We start from the raw sequence: 19,283 nt of genomic DNA, 5'->3' as shown, positions 1-19,283 counted from the left end.
GTTGCTATGACGACCAAATGGTGTTAACCCTCTGTCCTGACCTTGGATATTCCATACAGCTCCATTTACGTTTACTGTATGAGACAAGGTCCCCTTTATTTCTTATCTGGTGGCCTTCACTTTCTGAGTGTCAAAGACACAAAGGTCATGTTTCTGGTATTTCTTATTTAATGATTCTCTTAGAATTGATCGAACTGGAGAAAGGCTACGTTTGTACAGTGCTTCCATGTGTTGATATAGTAAGAAAGTCCTGAATTTGGTGGACTCTGTATCAATAAAGGTTATAAAATGCGCATTACATCGTCAGTCCTGGTACCCTGCCTGGAGACTTGTGGATTTCCTGTGTTATTTCTTTTTGTTTTGTTTTTGGTGGGGGGCCCCTCTCATTTTGCAATATTGCATATTGTACGTGTAGGAGTCTCTGCTCTGTAAGAATACACTAGGGCAGTGGGTAGGATTCCCCTATCCACCTCGCACCTTGAATTTGTGGATGGAGGAATTGGTTGTGGTTTTTTTTTTCTTTTTTTTCCAATCAGTCCTCTTAGCTCAGGGGTCTCCGAACTTTTCAAAGGGCCAGTTTACTGTCCTTCTGACTTTAGGGGGGGCCAGACTGTGGCCAGTGGGGTTAGAAAATGTCCCAGGCCTAGCACCAATGAAAATAAACATTGCCTCAGGGTTGGTGGTCAGTTACATAACGCCTATGGTCAGTAGGAGGAGGAATAGCACCCCATCATGGGTGTCAGTGGAAAGAATTATGCCCCACTGTTGGTGTCCGTGGGAGGTATAGTGCCTCATAGCTGTTGGAGGAATACTGCATCTAGGGTCGATTATAGGCCTGCAAAGGGCCGCAGTTTGGAGACCACTGCTCTAGCTGAACGAAAAAGACTTGATGTATGGTCAGCTTTAGATTGACACAATCTCAACACATAGCGCCACCAGTTGGATGACACCACTTACGGGTAACAAACTGGTGTCATCTCTCAGCCCCAGCCTTTTAACTGGCCAGCAGCATCAGACTGATTACGTCATCCTTTTGAACACTTTGCTTTTTCACCTATGAGCATGTTCCTTGTCAACACATTTTACGTACAGCACACCTTATTGGCTCTCAGTCCTCCTTGCCCTTTTCCAGTCTGAGTTCTGCTGTACAATGGATTGAAATTCTGCTACTGACACCACTTGCAAACAAAATAGCAGTACAGTTATGTTTTATTAATAAGTAGAGAACTGCACTGATTGTGTCTTCTATATCTGCCATTAAATAATGACGTAATTGTGGTTGAGGAGCGCCTTCAGTGTTGAAAGATCACATACCCTGACTGGTTTCCTTTTAATGTGTTTTAGAATTGACCTGTTTATCTTCTCAATGCTTTACTGATGACTAAATCACAGAAATACGAGCCTCCCCCTTTGTTTTTATAATAAGCTTTGTTTTCTCTCCCTCGTCTAGTTAGTTATGCTCCATTTCCACTTAGAAAGTATCATCACAGTTTACGTAAGTTAATGATTAGCATCATTACCCAAATGAACGACATGAAAACCCGTGTACCCTGGAGCCAAACACAGGTAACTTGCTGAACATGGCTCCTTCTGGCTCCGTCACTTCACTGTAACCTTTTATCAGATCAGTCACTTTCTTTGTAACACTTTAATAAAGACTTTTGTTAGTTATAAATGTATTTATCCTACACTTCACAGACAAATCGCATTTTATTCTGCTTGCCGCAGTTTGAACAGCGGTAGGTTCATTGTCCTCTTTGTCTGAGCTGCCTTGTGATTAATTGTAGCTTGTAGTTGCGTGGTTTGAAGGGATTATTCCTAGTAATTTTCTGTGTTAACCAAACTCTTACACATGGCAAAGCTTGACTTTTTTTGCAATAAGGAATGGGGAAAATTTGCTTATTTCATTTATTTGTTTTTGGGGTTGTATATAAAATTTGGGGGCATTTCCTGTGTATTAGGATTAGAATGATGCAGACAAGCTGCCTTTCTATTCAGTGCAGTTTAGGCTGGGTGTTCAGTTATGAATTATGCTAGTAGATAGATCCTTCCTATGGTCTTCTGGGCAGCTGCAATTAGACTTGGAAAGGGAGAGCAGCACAGTACTGTCAGACTAAGCCTTGGATCACACTGATGCGATGCGGAATTCGCATCATAATCGCACCCCGTTCATACAAACCGATGCGGGTGTGTATGTAAAGTTAACAACACCCCGACATCCGCAACATAGGTATTCACACCTATGCGATCTGATTCTGCACATGGCGTCCACAAAACGCGGTGCCATGTGCAGAATCAGATCGCATAGGTGTGAATACCTATGCAATCCGATTCTAGTTTGGACCAAAAAAGGTCCTGCAGGTTTTTGGTGCGGTGCGAAAAGAGCCATACAAAATTTATGGCTCTAATCTCACCACATACAAATCGCATGTGATTTGTACAGGAGTGTGGTGCGGTTCCTGTGCGAATTACATGCGATTTACCGCACTGCTGTAGTGTGAACATAGGCTTAAGTAGGCCATACACAGAGCAAATTTCAGCTGGTTGTTGATGAACCAGTTGAAATTCGTGCCATGGTTGGTGCCTTCCCATCCAACATTTTTTGATCTGAAAATCAAAGCAACTGGGTGGGTAACTGCCAGCCAAACCTCATATGCATCCAATCAGATGCAGCCACTGGTCAGGTATTATGGGTGTTACAGCCATCAGAATACAGTAGCCAGCAGAGCAAAGTCTCCTCCTGCCACACTATTTAGCATGGAGGCATCCATGGAAATTGATACATTTTACAGTCTATGGCAGGCCGAATAAGCGAAATCTTAGTGTATGACCAGCTTAGGGACCTACATAAACAATTTTCAATGGGCAAATGCAGCATGTTTGAGACACATTTAAAATCATTCAAAATTCATTGCAGTTGTTGTTAACCTTCATTTGAGCTGATTCTAGCTGCTTTTGCATTCTTGTAGACTTATATGGGGAGGGAAGCAAATCTAAAGCACACAAAAGCTTGCCAACACTGGGCCCCACAAAGTAAACATACTTGGAGAAGGTTGGAGTACTGAGCATCTCATAGAGTGGGTTGCTGCTTTCATCGCCCAATCAACAGGGACGCAGGGAGGTGACACCTGTGCATTCCTTAAAGTGATTGTAATCCTTCACCTTGTAAAACAACCCTTTCAGTTTAAAATTGAAATAAAAGGCAAAACATTTGTGTTTAGATTTAAAAAAGATTTACACCCTTTTCCCCCCTTTTTATTAGAGTATCCATATAAACTCTGGTCTCAGCTGCATAAGAGCTGGAGGAGAAACAGCAGCACACTGATCTTCCCAATGACAGGCTGTGCTGGGGGGGTTGGCAGCAGAAGTCGGAAAGCATACTCTTTTTTCCCAGAACACTGAACACTGCGTTCCTGCCTAGTGTGGTCAGTTTTTAAGAGGAAAGTAGAGGGACTGAAAGGAACACCAGGGATTTCACACAAAGGAAGCAATACCAAGAGAACAGGATACCTTTGTCATACAAGTACATTGCACAGCAGATACATTCAGGAATATGAAATGTTGGGTTTACATATTCCTTAATTTTGTTTGAGAAAATATGGTCAACCTCTCATCTGTGCACTATGACAGAGATGTGTAAATCACAAAATTGGCTGAACAGAATCGCAGGTATTTCGTCAGGATAAAGCGTTCACAAGTATGCATTTAACTAGGTATTTAGCTGTCAAGTCAGGGGCTTACTTTAGCAAATTAAGATTTCTCCTTAAATAACTTGTGCACAGTACAGATAGGAATGGTGTGTTCTCACTCTGTAGAAGTGTAGATAACCTGCTTTTAACATTTTATGACTGTTGAGTGTTGAAAAGCTAATCTGATTGGTGGCTTAGCATTACTACTTCAGTTGTCTGTATGCTGGCACAATTCCAGAACCCAGATAAGGACTATTTTTATTTCACTCCTTACAGGTAGTGGTTCCTAGACTGCATCTACTGGCTCTAGAATTCAATATTCATTGTTTTTTTGTGTGTCAGACCTGATTTGCTGATGCTGCCAAATATGTTCTCATATAATTCACAAGCACCACTAGTCAGAGTACAGATCTTTCTAAAGCCAGTCTTGCCCTGATGACGTTTTGGAATGTTTAAACCAGAACTTCACTCTCTCAATCAGCATTGACTATTTTTAATCCCTATGTTGCTAGTATTAGTAAATAGGAAGATATATCATATTTACTTGTTTAAAACTTGTTTTTACATTTCTTCTGTTACTTCCTGGTTTCCTGCCTAGGCAAATGATATCGTACATCCCAGGAGTCTTCAGGAGGGGGAGGAGGGGTTTTCTGAGCTAAGCACACCCTCATGCCTGCGCTAAGGGCAGATAGATTCCAGGAAGTAAATGCTACATGAATCATCTGCCCTTACCGAATATAGCCACGGTTAGAAATGCTAGGGGGAGTTTTTCAAAGTGATCAGCAAAATAAAGTATGGAGAATTAAAAATGATTTTTGATTTGTGTTGCTCAGACGCAGCGTAGTTCCACTTTACTATATGTAGTGTTTGTTTTTCTTGTAATTACATTTTCTAGTTTGTTTATGTTGAATTTTTATTCCAATAACTCGACAAAACTCTGTACTAGTTCTTTAATATACAATCAAAACCGGTTTTCTTTTCTATCTTTTGCAGACCACCAGAAGCTTGAACGTGAGGCTCGGATTTGCCGCCTTCTGAAGCATCCTAATATTGGTGAGTTTTGTCTCTTCCCACTTTTGTTCCCAGTAGTCTCTGCTTTGCCAGCATACCATGCATGATGTTCGTAGGACGAGGAGCAGCATAGATGGTTGACAAGCGAGTGACGTTTGATACACAGAAAAGTGATGTAATAAATTGAATGTGGTCAATCAGCTACTCTATTGATTTGCCAGCCTGGTATGCAGCCAATTCATTTCTGAAAACCTAAAGAGCTTTTTAATTAAATGTATAGGACTGCACAGCACAGGGTTGAAGTGAAGCATTGCAGATCTGATATATAAATATCTCCTTTCCTTCAGTATAAACGGAGCATTCTTCAGTAAGTAAAACTATGGTTTATATTCACGTCTGCAAAATAGCACCCCTGTTATCTTTAGGATGTGCAAATGATGAGATAAACTGTATAAGCAAATCTAAAATTTGGTATTCTCAGTATCCTTCTAAATTTCAATGGGTGCCACAAGGGAATTGTACCACCTTGTCACCAAACCATATAAAGTGACTAGCCTCCTTAGCGGTATTCCCAAGTGTAGCTCGGGGTAAAATTTGAGTACCAAGAGCGGTAACCCCGAGCTACACTCGGGCTTACCATACGGCGTTGCTCAGGGAGTCCCTGCAGCACTTACCTTGTCCTTCGCTCCCACAATGTGTCCCCTGCAGTGTCCCTGGCCATCTCCTCCGGCCGATGCCGGCATCCGGCTTCCGTGTTCTGGTCCCTGTGACATCGGGACGTACGGGCGCCGGAACTGGCGGCAAATTTGAAATTTTTTAAAAATGTCTTTTTTAAAATAATTATTACATAGTAAAACATTGCTGTTTCAATGCATTTCACATACATTTTGTCCCTACTGCTTTGTCCTGTGCCCTGCCTGCATTTTGACTGTTCTTTCTGCCTGGAAACTTAGAAAAGTCCATGGCGTCCAAAAAGCGTCCCTTTACGTCAAAAGTGGTTTTAGACCAGCTAGAGAACAGTGATAGTAAATCAGAACCACTTGCAGAATTGAGTGATGATTAGTGGGGAAATTCGTCATCAGACACTGAAAACGATTTTGCGACTTTGCTCAGTGATGTGCGAATTTGCCTCTGTATTTCAAATTTCAGTGTTTTTGGTTTGATTATATTATTGAATTAAATGTATTATTATTATTATTTGATTATTTATTAAATTATAATTTATGATTTCGTGTTTCAAATTTTATCCTACCCGGGATGTTTACTAGACTCTTCTTCGTACAGATTTCAGTGAGTTATTCCTAAAAATTACAGCCTACAATAAAAAACTACATATTTCCATGCAAAAAAATGGTACCGCTTTCAGCACAAAAATCGGAAATAATCAGACCGCCGAGGAGGCTAGTAGAGATTACAAGGAAACATATAAACAGTGCTGTGCTTGTGGCACATTGCTGTAAATACAGAGTTGGATTTTGTGTTTGATAACAGATGTCTGCTGTTCTATTTAGGAGCAAGCAGAGCTTCAATACCATTGTGCAGCTCTGGCTTGACGCTGGATAGGGAAAGCAACTGATACAGCACAAGAGGTAGAAAAGAAACTGTATATTTGGCTATGACATATGGCTAGTCTGGTATGGACAGAAGGCATGTGGTATGCTTGTTTTGGCATAGCATTTCCCAGTGCTGTCCATGAGGGTGGTAATGTTTGCAGGGCAATAATTTTTTCTGCCAAAATGTTTTATAATGGCATTCATTCTGATAGCTTGGCATGCAAGCACAGACACAACAAGATGCTGTTATGTTATGTGATGATTGTGCTAAGCATTGGCAACACTTTCAGAATGCTTTTAATCCCTTTAGGGATGACGTGTAGTTTGTTTCACGGGAAGATGGAAGATTAAACTTGGTTTCTTTGACCACAGAAAGGTTAATTGGTTTGCGTAGGACAGTGAGTAATTCACAATCGTATGAAAATGTAGGTACACCCCATGAAATTTTTCAACCTATTTGAACACGCAGAATATTAGATTTTCATTCAAGCAGTTCCTACAGATAAAGGAGATTTACCGACGACGCATGTTGACACAACTTGATATAGTATATTCATTCTCATGATCTAAATTAAAAGAGAAATGTGGCCAGAATTTTTTTTGGCCATACTTCTCTTGTGGATCACAAGAATGCACTTACTTTTGTATTCTTGTGACACAGAATCAGTTGATACTGAGGATACTGCTTGTTGTCAGCTGACAGGGTAGAGCCATGCCAGATCCCAACAATGGTGTCAGGATCGAACCCACTGCCTGATTTATAGCGGTCTGTGAGTGCTGGAGGAACAGTGTGGAGACTGCAAGTCACTGCTCTCTGCAAGGAGCAGACAAAGAACTGAGCGATCAGCGGTCATGTGATCACTCATTTCTCAGTCTTAGAGCTAATGTGAGAAAGCTGCGGCATCACAAAGATGCTGCAGCATGGAAGTGAATATGAATGTTAATTTTTTTTAAAGCCCATATGTCTCCTTTAATGAAAATGCAGTACCTCCTTAATCAAATTATTAGAACATCCTTAGGGAGCATGAAGTTGGGACCTGTGGTGTTTAAGTTTTAAATATCTAGGGCAGCCCTTCTCAGCTAGTGTTCCTGCAGAGATGGCTAGGGGTTCCTTGAACAATGAGCAGCTTCTGCCTCTCCAATGAATAACCACTGACGTCCGTGATCTCTTGGCCATCTGTAGGGGTGGAGTTCTTCCCCAAATATATGGAGCATTCTTCCCAGTGATCATCACAATGTAACATGAGCTGTAGATAAGTGTTCATCAATGACTAAAATTGTTTTAGATTTTCTTCACCTTCTGTCCATATGATGAAAATATCATCAATATAGCGAAAGTATCTGTATGGTTTTTGTTCCATGCTGTTCAGGAATTGTTCCTCCAGGTCAGCCATAAATAAATTTGCATATTGGGGTGCCATTTTACTTCCCATCGCAGTGCCCATACATTGAAGATAGATGTCTTTATTGAAAGCAATATTTCCAATCTCTCAATATTTCCGGATCATACAGCTGCACCTCCAGTAATGTTGTATACCTTATCGAGTGCAGAAAATGCAGCAAAGGATCTTATGTTAGCGAAACAGGACAGAAGTTGCAAACAAGGATGAATTTGCACAGACATACCATCAAGGAACATAAAGAAGATGACCTCTGCACACCTGTAGGACACCATTTCACACAACCAGGCCACAAAATGGAAGACCTCAATATTTTAGTTCTGAGAGGAAAATTCAAATCCATCCAGGAAAGAAAAACATTTGAACTAAGAATGATAATTCTATTTGACACAAAAGATAACGGCCTTAACTTGGACATGGGATTCCTCAACCATTATCCGACAATTTTATGACTATCTATTAGCTAAAGCTTGACCCCCTCTGTGTGAGTGTAGTATCCTCCCCCTCCCCCCCTCGCTTTTGATGTATCTTATCTGTAGCCTTTTTTTTCTTTTCTCAATCCCTTCTAACATTCTGCTTAAACTTTGTGATTTGTAATAGTACTGCTTAGACCTTGAAGAAGGGGACATACCCCGAAAGCTTGTCCTCAAAATTGTATGTTAGTGCAAATAAAAAAAGTATCACAGACAGTACTCAATTGTTTCTGTCGCAAATGCACTAATACGGCTACAATCACCTCCAGCAAAATTCAAGGGTTGAGAAAGGCAGATCTAGGGTCTGGTGTTCACTTTGCTATTGATGTGTGAAGTTATCATGCCAAAATCAATAGTTTTTAAACACTCATAGAAAGAAGGTGGTGAATGCCTATATGTCTGGCAAGGAATCTATAAATGTTGACAAACTCTTTGAAATAAGTAATTCCACTATAGGTCAAATGGAGTAGACTTCAACTGCCTGCCTAAATGTATAGGAATGGCCAGCCCAGCAAATTCAACCCAAGAGCTTGACTGATGCTAAAAGGAAGTCTTCAAAAACTCCAAAGTTTTATTGTGGAATCTTTGGGTAACTCTTGCAACAATTGGTGTCAAAGTGCATACATCTACAATCAGAAAAAGATTGCACTAACCTTCTGAATAGGATGTGTGTTGGTAAAAATGATTTGCCTTTCAAAGAAATAGACAAGACTACAAGACATGTTCTGAGTTGATGAATCAAAGAAATTGTTTGGCCAGAATAACAGTAGATCTGTTTGGTGCAACCCAAGCGCAGCATTTTAGGAGAAGAACCTCATACCAACTGTGAAGCATGGTGCTAAAAATTATATGGTTTGGGCTTGCTTTGGGGCATAGGCAGCTTGTAGTCATTTATGGATTCCGCATTATATCAAAATGTGCTTGATGAAAAATTGAGTCCATCTGTTCAACGTTCATGCTGAACCAGAAATGCTTCGTTGAACACAATGATGATCCAAAGCACACTAAAGAATTCATCAAGGAATGGTTCAAAAACGAAGAAATAAACTAGCCTAATGAAAGCCCTTGTTTGATTCCATTTGTATTATGGAGGTATTTGAAAAAGGCAATTTGTGCAAAGAAACTCAGACATCTTGAAACTGGAGGAATTTTTCATGGAAAGTTTGATACTGAAATATGTCCACTCCATTTTAAGCGGTAAAGATGGAACTCTGAAGAAAAGACTGAGACTATAAGAAATGAAGTATAGCTACAAGAGTGTTATGTCTCTTAAGTTTATTAATACTTTAAGCAATATGACCCTTATTTATAGGGACTGCCTGAACAGGCAAACATTAGATTTTCATTCAAATACATAGAAAAAGTCAGCAATTTCTGTGCAGTGTACTTATTTTTTCACATGACAATATTTCTCAAAATTAAATCTCTACATTGTGGTTGTGGTCCTCTGTAAAGCCAGGTAGTACCTTCCATATGTTTAATATCATCTGTGTAAGGCCTCCTTCACATGGGGCGTTCTACACCATACACTCGTACAGGGCTGTGGTTACCCACACAGGGTTTTACAGGTGTTCCATACATCCCTGTGCAGGCGATCCCATTGATGTCTATAGGGATACAGCAGCTGCATGGACACAATCGCTGTGTCCCCATATGACATCCATGCAGGTGGATTTCCCTGAACTCACAATGTGTGCATTCAAGGACAGGCACCCACATGGATGCCATATTGAGACATTGCAGTTGTGTCCATGCAGTGGGTAAACACGGCTCTGCATGGGTGTACAGTAAGTCCCGTGTGACCAAGGCCTATTTATTTGCATTTTGTTTTGCTGTGGGGCAGCTGAACTGTTTTGTTTTGTTGCATGGGATAATTGAGTGTCCATTCACACTTGTGCAATTGAACAATGCAGGTCTCCACAGGGGCATAAGGAAAACCAAGTTTTGTGCCCATTTCACACTACAACAAAAAGAGGTGCGAAAAATGCACCATGTCTGCAATTTTCTGCACCACATCGGAGCTCTCCTAAAGCCTACGTCTGTTTGGACATTTCATCTTGGCTGCAGTGCATAGAAATTAAAGAAATATCACAAAAAATAAAGACAAGGCACAACCTCTACTGTCCAACATAAGACACCAGCTTGTGCAGGAATCAGCTTGTTTTTCTGGGCAGGCTAGTATGAACAAACTCTTATTGAAAGCTCCAACAGAATGCTTTATTGTTCAAATTTTGTTTGCGTTTTCTGAAAACTATAGTATACATTCCTTATGATGGTTTGGCCTATTTAAGGCAAATTTGGGTTGTCAATTTAGATTTTTTAGAGTGGTCTCAGAAATGAGAGTAGGTCTTAAAATGACACAAAGTCAAAAATTATTTTTTTTTTGGATAAAATAGAGAGGATTTTTTTTTAAATTGATATCTGTTGTCCCTGTTAGGGCTCATGCACATGACCGATTAAGGCTGTACACCGATCAGATCAGTGTATGTGGGTGTGACCATTGGCTCCTGTTTGGTTGCAAACAGGATATCTGTACAAATCGATGACAGGCTGAAACTGTCCATGGCTATCTGCATGTAATCGACATGGAGCAATTACTTAGTGTTGTGGAGGATGCACCCCTATTGTATGTTAACTCTGTGTCCAGGGGCGCACATCGCACCCAACAGCAGTAATCACTCCATGATTGATTGCGTGTGGACCACCATGGGCAGTGTCAGCCTGTCTTTGCTTTGTATAGGCCTTTTGTCTGGTGCGAATCGCAAACCTCGCCACTAAGTGTACCTACTGCAGAAATACTTTAATCTGGGAGGTGTATGACCTTAATTAGCTGTTTACACACGCGCCTTATTTGTGCCTGTAAACACTATTAACCTACCTGGCGGTAATCCAGAGTGTGGCTCAGGGATAATTTTCACTACCAAAAGCGGTAACCCCCGAGCCACATTCGGGATTACACTTTAGTGTAACTTGCCTTGTCCTGCGATCCCCCGAAGTCCTCCAGCTGATGCTGGCATCCGTCTTCCAGGTTCCCTTTCCTGCGAGCGTTGGGGCGCAGGGGGGTGGAACCGGCGGGAGATTAAAAAAAAAAGTAAAAACATGACATACACACAATACATTGTAATCTGTTAGGATTACATTACTGTATCAAACCATTTCAGTTTTATCCCTAGTGCTTTGTCCAGTGCCTTGCCTGCACTTCTACCGTTTTTTCTGCCTGGAAACTTGAGAACGTCCATGGCATCCAAAAAGCGTCCCTTTAGGTCAAAAGCGGTTTTAGACCAGCTAGAAAACGGCCATAGTGAATTAGAACCACTTGCAGAATTGAGTGATGATTCGTGGGGAAATTCGTCATCAGACCCTGAAAGTGACGACAGTGACGATTCTGCGACTGAGTTCAGTGATGTGCAAACTTGGTGCTCTATTTCAAATTTCAGTGTTTTTGGTTTGATTACATTATTGAATTAAATTTATTATATTATTTTTTATAATTATATTATAATTTATGATTTTGTGTTTCAAACTTTCATACCCGGGATGTTTACTAGACTCTTGTTTGGACAGATTTAAGTGAGTTATTCCTAAGAATTAAAACAATGTACCGCTTTGACATTCAAAAATATTGATATAATCAGACTGCCAGGGAGGTTAACCAGGATTGAAAGAAGTTAAAAAAAAAAAACCCACAATTTTGAGTTGTCCTCAGAAGAGGAATAGAGGGAAAGTCTGTCAATGGTGATGCTTTTTCTGTTGACAAAGGAATTTTCTCAACTTTCTGTTGTGTCTAAAAGGAAAAGAAACATTTTGTCTTGAGATATGCTTTAACATTTTATCTTTGTGCTATTAAAATTGTACAAGTTGTGTGCTTAGCTTCTCTACTATTCTTTACTCCGTGTGTCTAATATGCTGCACACAGTGCAAATTGAATGTCGGACTCCAGCCACACAATAAAATACATAGTGGAAATACATTACATAGTGTTCTGCGTGCCAAAATATTTGTAATTCTGATCAGCCACTCCTGTGAATCACAGCCCCGCCACACTGTATAGCTGAACATGTGACATGCTGCTGTAGCTTTGCAGCCTCCCGTGTCACCTTCCAGCAATCTGGACTGAGAATGATCAGGCTGCTGCGGTCTTCTGAGCTTTGTGACTCCTATAAGCTCTTGTTAGAGCTCTGCACTGTCCAGTAGAACCTGTCTCTCTCACTGCATAACCCACCACTGATTTCTGATGATCAGGGATTGTGGAAAATCATAGCGGTAGAAAATAGGCTGTATTCCATACCGTGTGATGCATTTCTAACTGGGTGATGTGCTGCCACACTGTGACTATAACGTGTACCTTTTCCGAGAATGTCCTTTTGAACTACCAAGCCTCAATGTTTCTATCTTCTGACAGTGTTACAAAGGACCGGCAGCATGTTCAGAGAGGAGGAGACATGATCTTTGTAGAGATGGATATTTTGCAGCTACCTAAAACTCCCCATACACATAACTATATTTGTACAATCAACTGCCTGTTAACGAATAGGTACATATTATTATTATTATTATTATTACAAGTACTTGTATAGCGCCATCAATTTACGCAGTGCTTTACATATATATTGTACATTCACATCAGTCCCTAATCCTCAAGGGGTGTACAATCTCTAAAGTCCCTAAATTATATGCATACATACACATACGAGGGCCAATTTAGACAGGATCCAATTAACGTATCAGCTTGTCTTTGGGGTGTGGGAGGAATCCAGAGTACCCGGAGGAAACCCACGCAGGCACAGGGTGAACATGCAAATTCCAGGTGGTGCAGTGGTTGGGATATGAACCAATAACCCTAGTACTGCCAGGTAGGGTAACCATTTAGCTGCTGTGCTGCCCTCTAACCACTGTGCTGCCCAATATGAGATCCTACTTAAACTGTCTGTATCTAATCAGGCTAACCCTTGCACTACATAATTGTTGGAAAATCTAAAGGACATTATTAAAAAACAAAACAAACTCCCCTCACCAGCCTGCTAGAAACTAAACCTCCCGAGGCTGATAGAAACTCCAGCTCTTGTGCCTGCTGGAAACTTGGGGCCTGCTAGAGGCCCGGCCCGCCTGAGCCCCTGCTAGAGGCCCGGCCCGCCTGAGCCCCTGCTAGAGGCCCGGCCCGCCTGAGCCCCTGCTAGAGGCTCGGCCCGCCTGAGCCCCTGCTAGAGGCCCGGCCCGCCTGAGCCCCTGCTAGAGGCCCGGCCCGCCTGAGCCCCTGCTAGAGGCCCGGCCCGCCTGAGCCCCTGCTAGAGGCCCGGCCCGCCTGAGCCCCTGCTAGAGGCCCGGCCCGCCTGAGCCCCTGCTAGAGGCCCGGCCCGCCTGAGCCCCTGCTAGAGGCCCGGCCCGCCTGAGCCCCTGCTAGAGGCCCGGCCCGCCTGAGCCCCTGCTAGAGGCCCGGCCCGCCTGAGCCCCTGCTAGAGGCCCGGCCCGCCTGAGCCCCTGCTAGAGGCCCGGCCCGCCTGAGCCCCTGCTAGAGGCCCGGCCCGCCTGAGCCCCTGCTAGAGGCCCGGCCCGCCTGAGCCCCTGCTAGAGGCCCGGCCCGCCTGAGCCCCTGCTAGAGGCCCGGCCCGCCTGAGCCCCTGCTAGTCCTTGCACTGGACAATGTAGATGCCTGGCACTATCATGGGAACTGGGGGATGTGAATTGGCTTTGTCCAGGCTAGGCAAGTCAAAGGGTGCATTCCTCTCCAAGAAAAAGTCCAGCTTTATTTGTACAAAGAGGCATCAGCACTGGATATTGGCGGAATACAATTTTACATTTGCCCTTAAATCCCTCATACCGTATGCCTTGCCAGGTAACCTAATGTGGTATTTGTGCTTAGTGGCATTATAGCCATGTTCTGTCAGGTATATGGGATTTGTAGACTATTTTTAAGTGCAATGTATTCATTATGTGAGTATAAATCGTAGTCTAGATCCGACCGGTGACTGCAATCATTGCTCCAACAACCTCTAATTTTCGTAGACAGTATCCTTCACATACATGGAACACTTTGATTGGCTCAGACAGCTGTCAAAATGAAACCTACATTTCTTCACCCCTCAACTGTCAAAACAGTTATTATGGATGTCATATTAATACACTGTGCAGCAGACTGTTTAATTCAGATTGCACAGTAAAACACATGCCTTTTGTCTTCAGTCCTTTATGTCAAGGTAATTGTATGAAGCAGTCACCCCGTTTTTATGATTTTTCCTTAGCGGAATGTTCACACTGGCCAAAAGCCTTAAATGGATTGGTAACAAGAAGATTGCAGAGCTTTGTAGATTCTTGGTTAAATAGCTGTGTAAAGGCTGTATCCATATAAATGCTATCCGTCATCTAATCACAAGCCTCTGATTAGGGCTGTCTCACCCCCCTTCATTACTACTGTCCTCTACAGACAGTCTTATATAAATAAAATTTCATTCAAAAAATAATAAACTAATTACAAAGCAGTATCAGCCTTTACCATTTTACCTCTGTGAACTACAGGCCACCCCCATGTTTAGAGAGGAGGTGTCCTGTAGCTCAAATCCTCTTCCTGTTGTAGGGGGTAAACATTGCCTCTCCATAGAGTGTTGTCACCCTAGGACAGGAAGTGGTATTGGCTGCATCATCCGGTAAAACAAAAAGCCGTAAAAAGAGAAAACTAATGCAACCACAAAATTTAAAGTGGTACTAAACCCACCACAGTAAAATCAGTCTGTATATGCAGTAAAGCATGCTTGTTATACTCACTGTGGAACCTAAGGGGTTAATACTTTGCATTGTGTAAAAAGGCTGTTTGATCCTCACTTTTCTGATCCTCCCCTTCTTCCTGTGTCCCCATCTTATCTCCTGGCATATTGTGTGGAGACACTTTGCGCATGTTCAGTTTGGTGTGTATTGCTAGAGAGTTTTTTTTTTTTTTGGGAGAGTGCATGTGATCAGTCCAGGGCAAATCAACGCTGTCCAGACAGAGGTCAGTGGTTCTGCATTCTCCTAGAGCAAAATGAAAATTCCTCCTACAAGCATTAACATGTACTCTGTTGGACACAGAAGCCACAAGACCGCTCTAACTGCTGATGAGAAAAGGTATTTAGCAGTTTATATTTTCTAAAATAATTGAATTTCCATGTTCTGTGTCCTGTGGGAGACCAGATATCGTGAATGCAGGGTCCTGGGTTTACTAACACTTTAAGGACTGGTAAACAGAAAGAAGTATAAAGGTAGGCAAACACTTTTTTTTTCCTATGTTAGTTTTGGACAGAATGTAGAAGGGTTAGATGAGAACATCAGTTTTTATTGCTGTTTGTGCCCCCGTTAGGGAGATTCACCCTCTCTATTTGTCCTATTTACTATTATTGAAAGTGAAAGTAACAACAAAATCTTAACTTCTGGGTTGTGTCTAGAAAAGTAACAGGGGAAATCCTCCAATGGGGACACTAGTTCTGGTGACCTGGGGGGGACACACGCCCTCAAGGGATTCACAAAATTTCCTCTCACTTCCTGTTTTGACTTTGACACAGGAAGTGAAGGTAAATATATGATGGCAGGGATTATAGCCCTCCATTACTCTATCGCAAATTAATTGAAAAAAAAAGTTTTGAGTCTCCGCTAAGTGCATGCTCCTGCTCTGTAATACAACTCTATGGCAAGGCTTTCAGAGTGCTACACACACAGCCAGCTTGAGAAGGACACAGAGCTGTCACTGCTGTCAAGGAGAAGAGGCATGGCTCTTGCACTGTCTGTGTGTGTGTGTGTGTGTGTGTGTGTGTGTGTGTGGCGCTCTGAACGGCTGCTTGTAGAGTTTGAGTAAAGGGAGCGCACATGTGAAGACTAACGCAGGTCTTTATAGGGCCCTGCAGCACAGGGGGCACAAAAAGAATGGGAATACAGCTGTTCCTAGAGTTATACAGTGCCCATCATAAACGAGTACACCCCGACAGATTTGTCAGAAAAGCTTTACTTTCATTTCAGAATCAACATTTTCTATGGAATACTATACTACAAAATACTCTCACAAACAAGATTTGTTAATTTGCACACACGAGTATTTTTCCTAACAATTTATTTCAAGACCATGTTGAAAAAATGAATACACCCCAATGAAAGTCTTAGAAGCAAAGCTAAATTTTAGACAACAAAATCCTAATTAACAAGAATTGAACTACAGGTGAGTCTATTCATTAAACAGGCATCCAGCAGACAGTTGATTATAAAAGAGCATGAAATGGGAAGGGGTTTTCTTAAGTATTGCTGTCAGCAATGGCACCGCATGGAAGAGAAATGTTACAAGGCCTAAGAAAGAAAATAATTTCTTTACACAAGAAAGGTGGAGGCTACAAGAAGATTATCAAAGCTTTACTTATCAGTCAGAATACTGTAGCAAATGTGATACAAAAATGTAACACAGATGGAACTGCAACCAACTCGCAGAGACATCCAGGCCGTCCACGGAAGTTAACACCTCAACAGGAGTGTCTTCTGATGAGAAGGGTTGAAAAAAATCGCCATGCAAGTTCACTGCAGTTAGCTAAAGAGGTAGAAAGCTGAACTGGGGTGATAGTTTCCTGTGACACAATACAGTGTACACTGCAGAGGAATGGCATGCATGGGTGTTGTCCACAAAGGAAGCCTCTTCTAAAGCCCATGCACAAAAAAGCTTGCTGAGAATTTTTGCCAGGCCTGATGCTGAAAAAGAAGACTACTGGGACTCTGTACTCTGGAGTGATGAGCCCAAGATAAATGTTTTTGGAACTGAGGACTTCAACACTGTATGGCGTCGGAAAGGTGAAGAGTAGAAAGAAAAATGCATGGTGCCTACAGTGACACATGGTGGTGGCAGTGTCCTTGTGTTGCGGCTGCATGAGTGCTGCTGGTGTCGGGGAGCTGAATTTCATTGGTATCATGAATTCACTGATGTACTGCTCTATATTGAAGATGCTACCATCACTCCTTGCCCTTGGTCATCGTGCACTTTTCCAACATGACGATGATCCAAAACACACATCTAAGGCCACTGTTGCATTTCTGAAGAACAGGGTGAAAGTGATTCAGTGGCCAAGTCGGTCTCCTAAACCAAACTCAATTGAATACCTATGAAGAATTCTGAAGAGACAAGTTGAGCATCACTCTCCATCCAGCATCCAGGCTCTAGAAGAGTTTGTTCTTGAAGAATGGAAAAAGATGTTGCAATATGTTGCAAACGTGTTTATTCCATGCCTAGAAGACTTGGTGCTGTCCTTACAAATCATAGCGATCATACAAAATACTAGATTTTGTATGTATGTAGTTTTTTTGTGTGGGGTGTATTCCTTTTTGCGTCAACTGATTTGAGTAAAGCTGAAGACTTTGTAATCCAAGTTCTATTATTAACCTTACTTTCATGTAATGAGCTAAACAAATGTTCTATACAACTGTTTTGTTGAAAGTTTGGAAATTGTTGTGTTTATTGAGATGTGGATTAAAATCTTGCTTTTCAACAGGGGTGTACTCATTTATACTGAGCACTGTACATACACAGCAATTTGCAGAGATCTTGTAGATATAATCTTTAAATAAATTATTAATTGGTTAATCAGGCTGAACATTGATTTGCAATCAGTCTAGGAACAGTGTATTTATACTTACAGGATCAAGTAATGTATAAAGCATACTATGTGCAGGGAAATGAATCAGGAAATTAGTTAAATGAAAAGCGATAAATGTATACAGCTGCGTGGTAAATAACATATCCACAGTGAAATTGACTTTCCTTATATAGGTGGGAATTATTTTATTGTTCAGAAGAAAATGACTTGGGAAATACATGCAGGGACTGATCACGCTGTGTTCTCCACTAGTCACAGTTATAGAAAGGTAATAATGTCAGGCTGTGATGTAGTGATCACATGTAGGTTGGAGACCTCATTGAAAAAAAATAAAAGCTTGCAGATGAACACTGCCACTGTCAGGCTGCAGGGACGTCTGCAGTACAGTCGGTTTTATAATGTCATTATAGAGCAGGGGTCTCCAAACTTTCTAATCAAAGGGCCAGTTTATTGTCCTTCAGATCTTAGGGGGCGGACTTTGGCCAGTAAACAATGCCTCAGGTTTGGCGGTGAGTAGGAGAAAAATTACTTAGCGCCTGTGCTCAGTAGGAACAAATCTCACCCCTTTAATCATGTTAGTGGGAGAAATAGTGATCCATCTTTGGTACCAATAGTGCTCCATTGTTTGTATTTGTGGGAGGAATAGTGCCTCAAAATTGGTGTCAGTGGGAGGATTAGTGCCCCAAGGGGCCAGATAAAGGCAAGCAAAGGGTCACATCCGGCCCACGGACCACAGTTTGGAGATCACTATTATAGAGTATTAAAAAAAATACATTATTGACAAAATAGGGACAATTTTTAAATGAAAAGAGTTTAAATGTAAAACCGTGTACTAAATAAAAGCTTTATATGTCCCTGAAATATATATATACAAATTATTTAGGTTTAAAAAAGTCACCAAGTTATTGTCATGTTAAAGCTGAACTGCCAGATTTGGAAGCAGTAAGGGAACTTCTTGTCCCGTTCCTGGAACAAAATTGAGTCTGTTCACAGGAAGCCTTGTATTTTAATGCATGAATACAAAGCTTCCCCTGAATGACTGAGATAGCCAATCAGGGGAAGCCTTGTATTTATTCATAAAAAACAAAGCTCTCTGTGGATGGCTGAGCAATGCTTAGTCCTTGTCGATTATATACTGGGAACAGGGCATGAAGTCATCATACTGTATGTAGCTGATGCTACATTTAGTTTATACAGTGCTCCCAGAGGGCATATGTATTCATGAAGAGAATACTTCATTTGGACCAGCTTGACCTGAACGAACTATTTAGGGATCATTGAGATGAGTGATTAAGCCCGTCATCCATACAGAACTACTAACAAATGTATGTGTATCCACCTTAGAGTCACTTGCAGGCGACCCATAAAATTGGATGTACACGCAGTGGTGGCACAGACATGTGGGCAGTAGCGTGTGCACAGATCCGAATGCAGAGGCTCATTCCACGCAGCTGCTGTTTGTGCATTCACTTCTGTGGGTTGCCTGTACAGAACTCCGATGTGGATGCATATGCATCTGCCAGTTGTTCTGCACAGAGGATGAGCTTACTCGCCCGTCGAATGA

At 41.7% G+C, this 19,283-nt stretch overlaps 1 protein-coding gene across 24 annotated transcripts in view; it reads left to right on the top strand.

Annotated features, from left to right (window-relative positions):
- The window catches only part of LOC149470465 (calcium/calmodulin-dependent protein kinase type II subunit gamma), a 332,348-nt gene that overhangs the window by 160,689 nt on the left and 152,376 nt on the right, over nucleotides 1-19,283 (top strand). For all 24 annotated transcript variants that reach the window (XM_089663501.1, XM_089663475.1, XM_089663532.1 and 21 more), the window contains exon 3: nucleotides 4,683-4,742. In XM_089663501.1, the coding sequence (XP_089519627.1) occupies nucleotides 4,683-4,742 (60 nt within the window). The remainder of the gene's footprint in view (nucleotides 1-4,682; nucleotides 4,743-19,283) is intronic.

Source organism: Staurois parvus, unplaced genomic scaffold (genome assembly GCF_062004578.1).
Source record: "Staurois parvus isolate SC_StPar_1 unplaced genomic scaffold, SC_StPar_1.0 ptg000043l, whole genome shotgun sequence".
Taxonomy (NCBI): Eukaryota; Metazoa; Chordata; class Amphibia; order Anura; family Ranidae; genus Staurois; species Staurois parvus.
The sequence above is the reverse complement of the archived record's forward strand: the minus strand, read 5'-3'. Positions and strand labels throughout refer to the sequence as shown.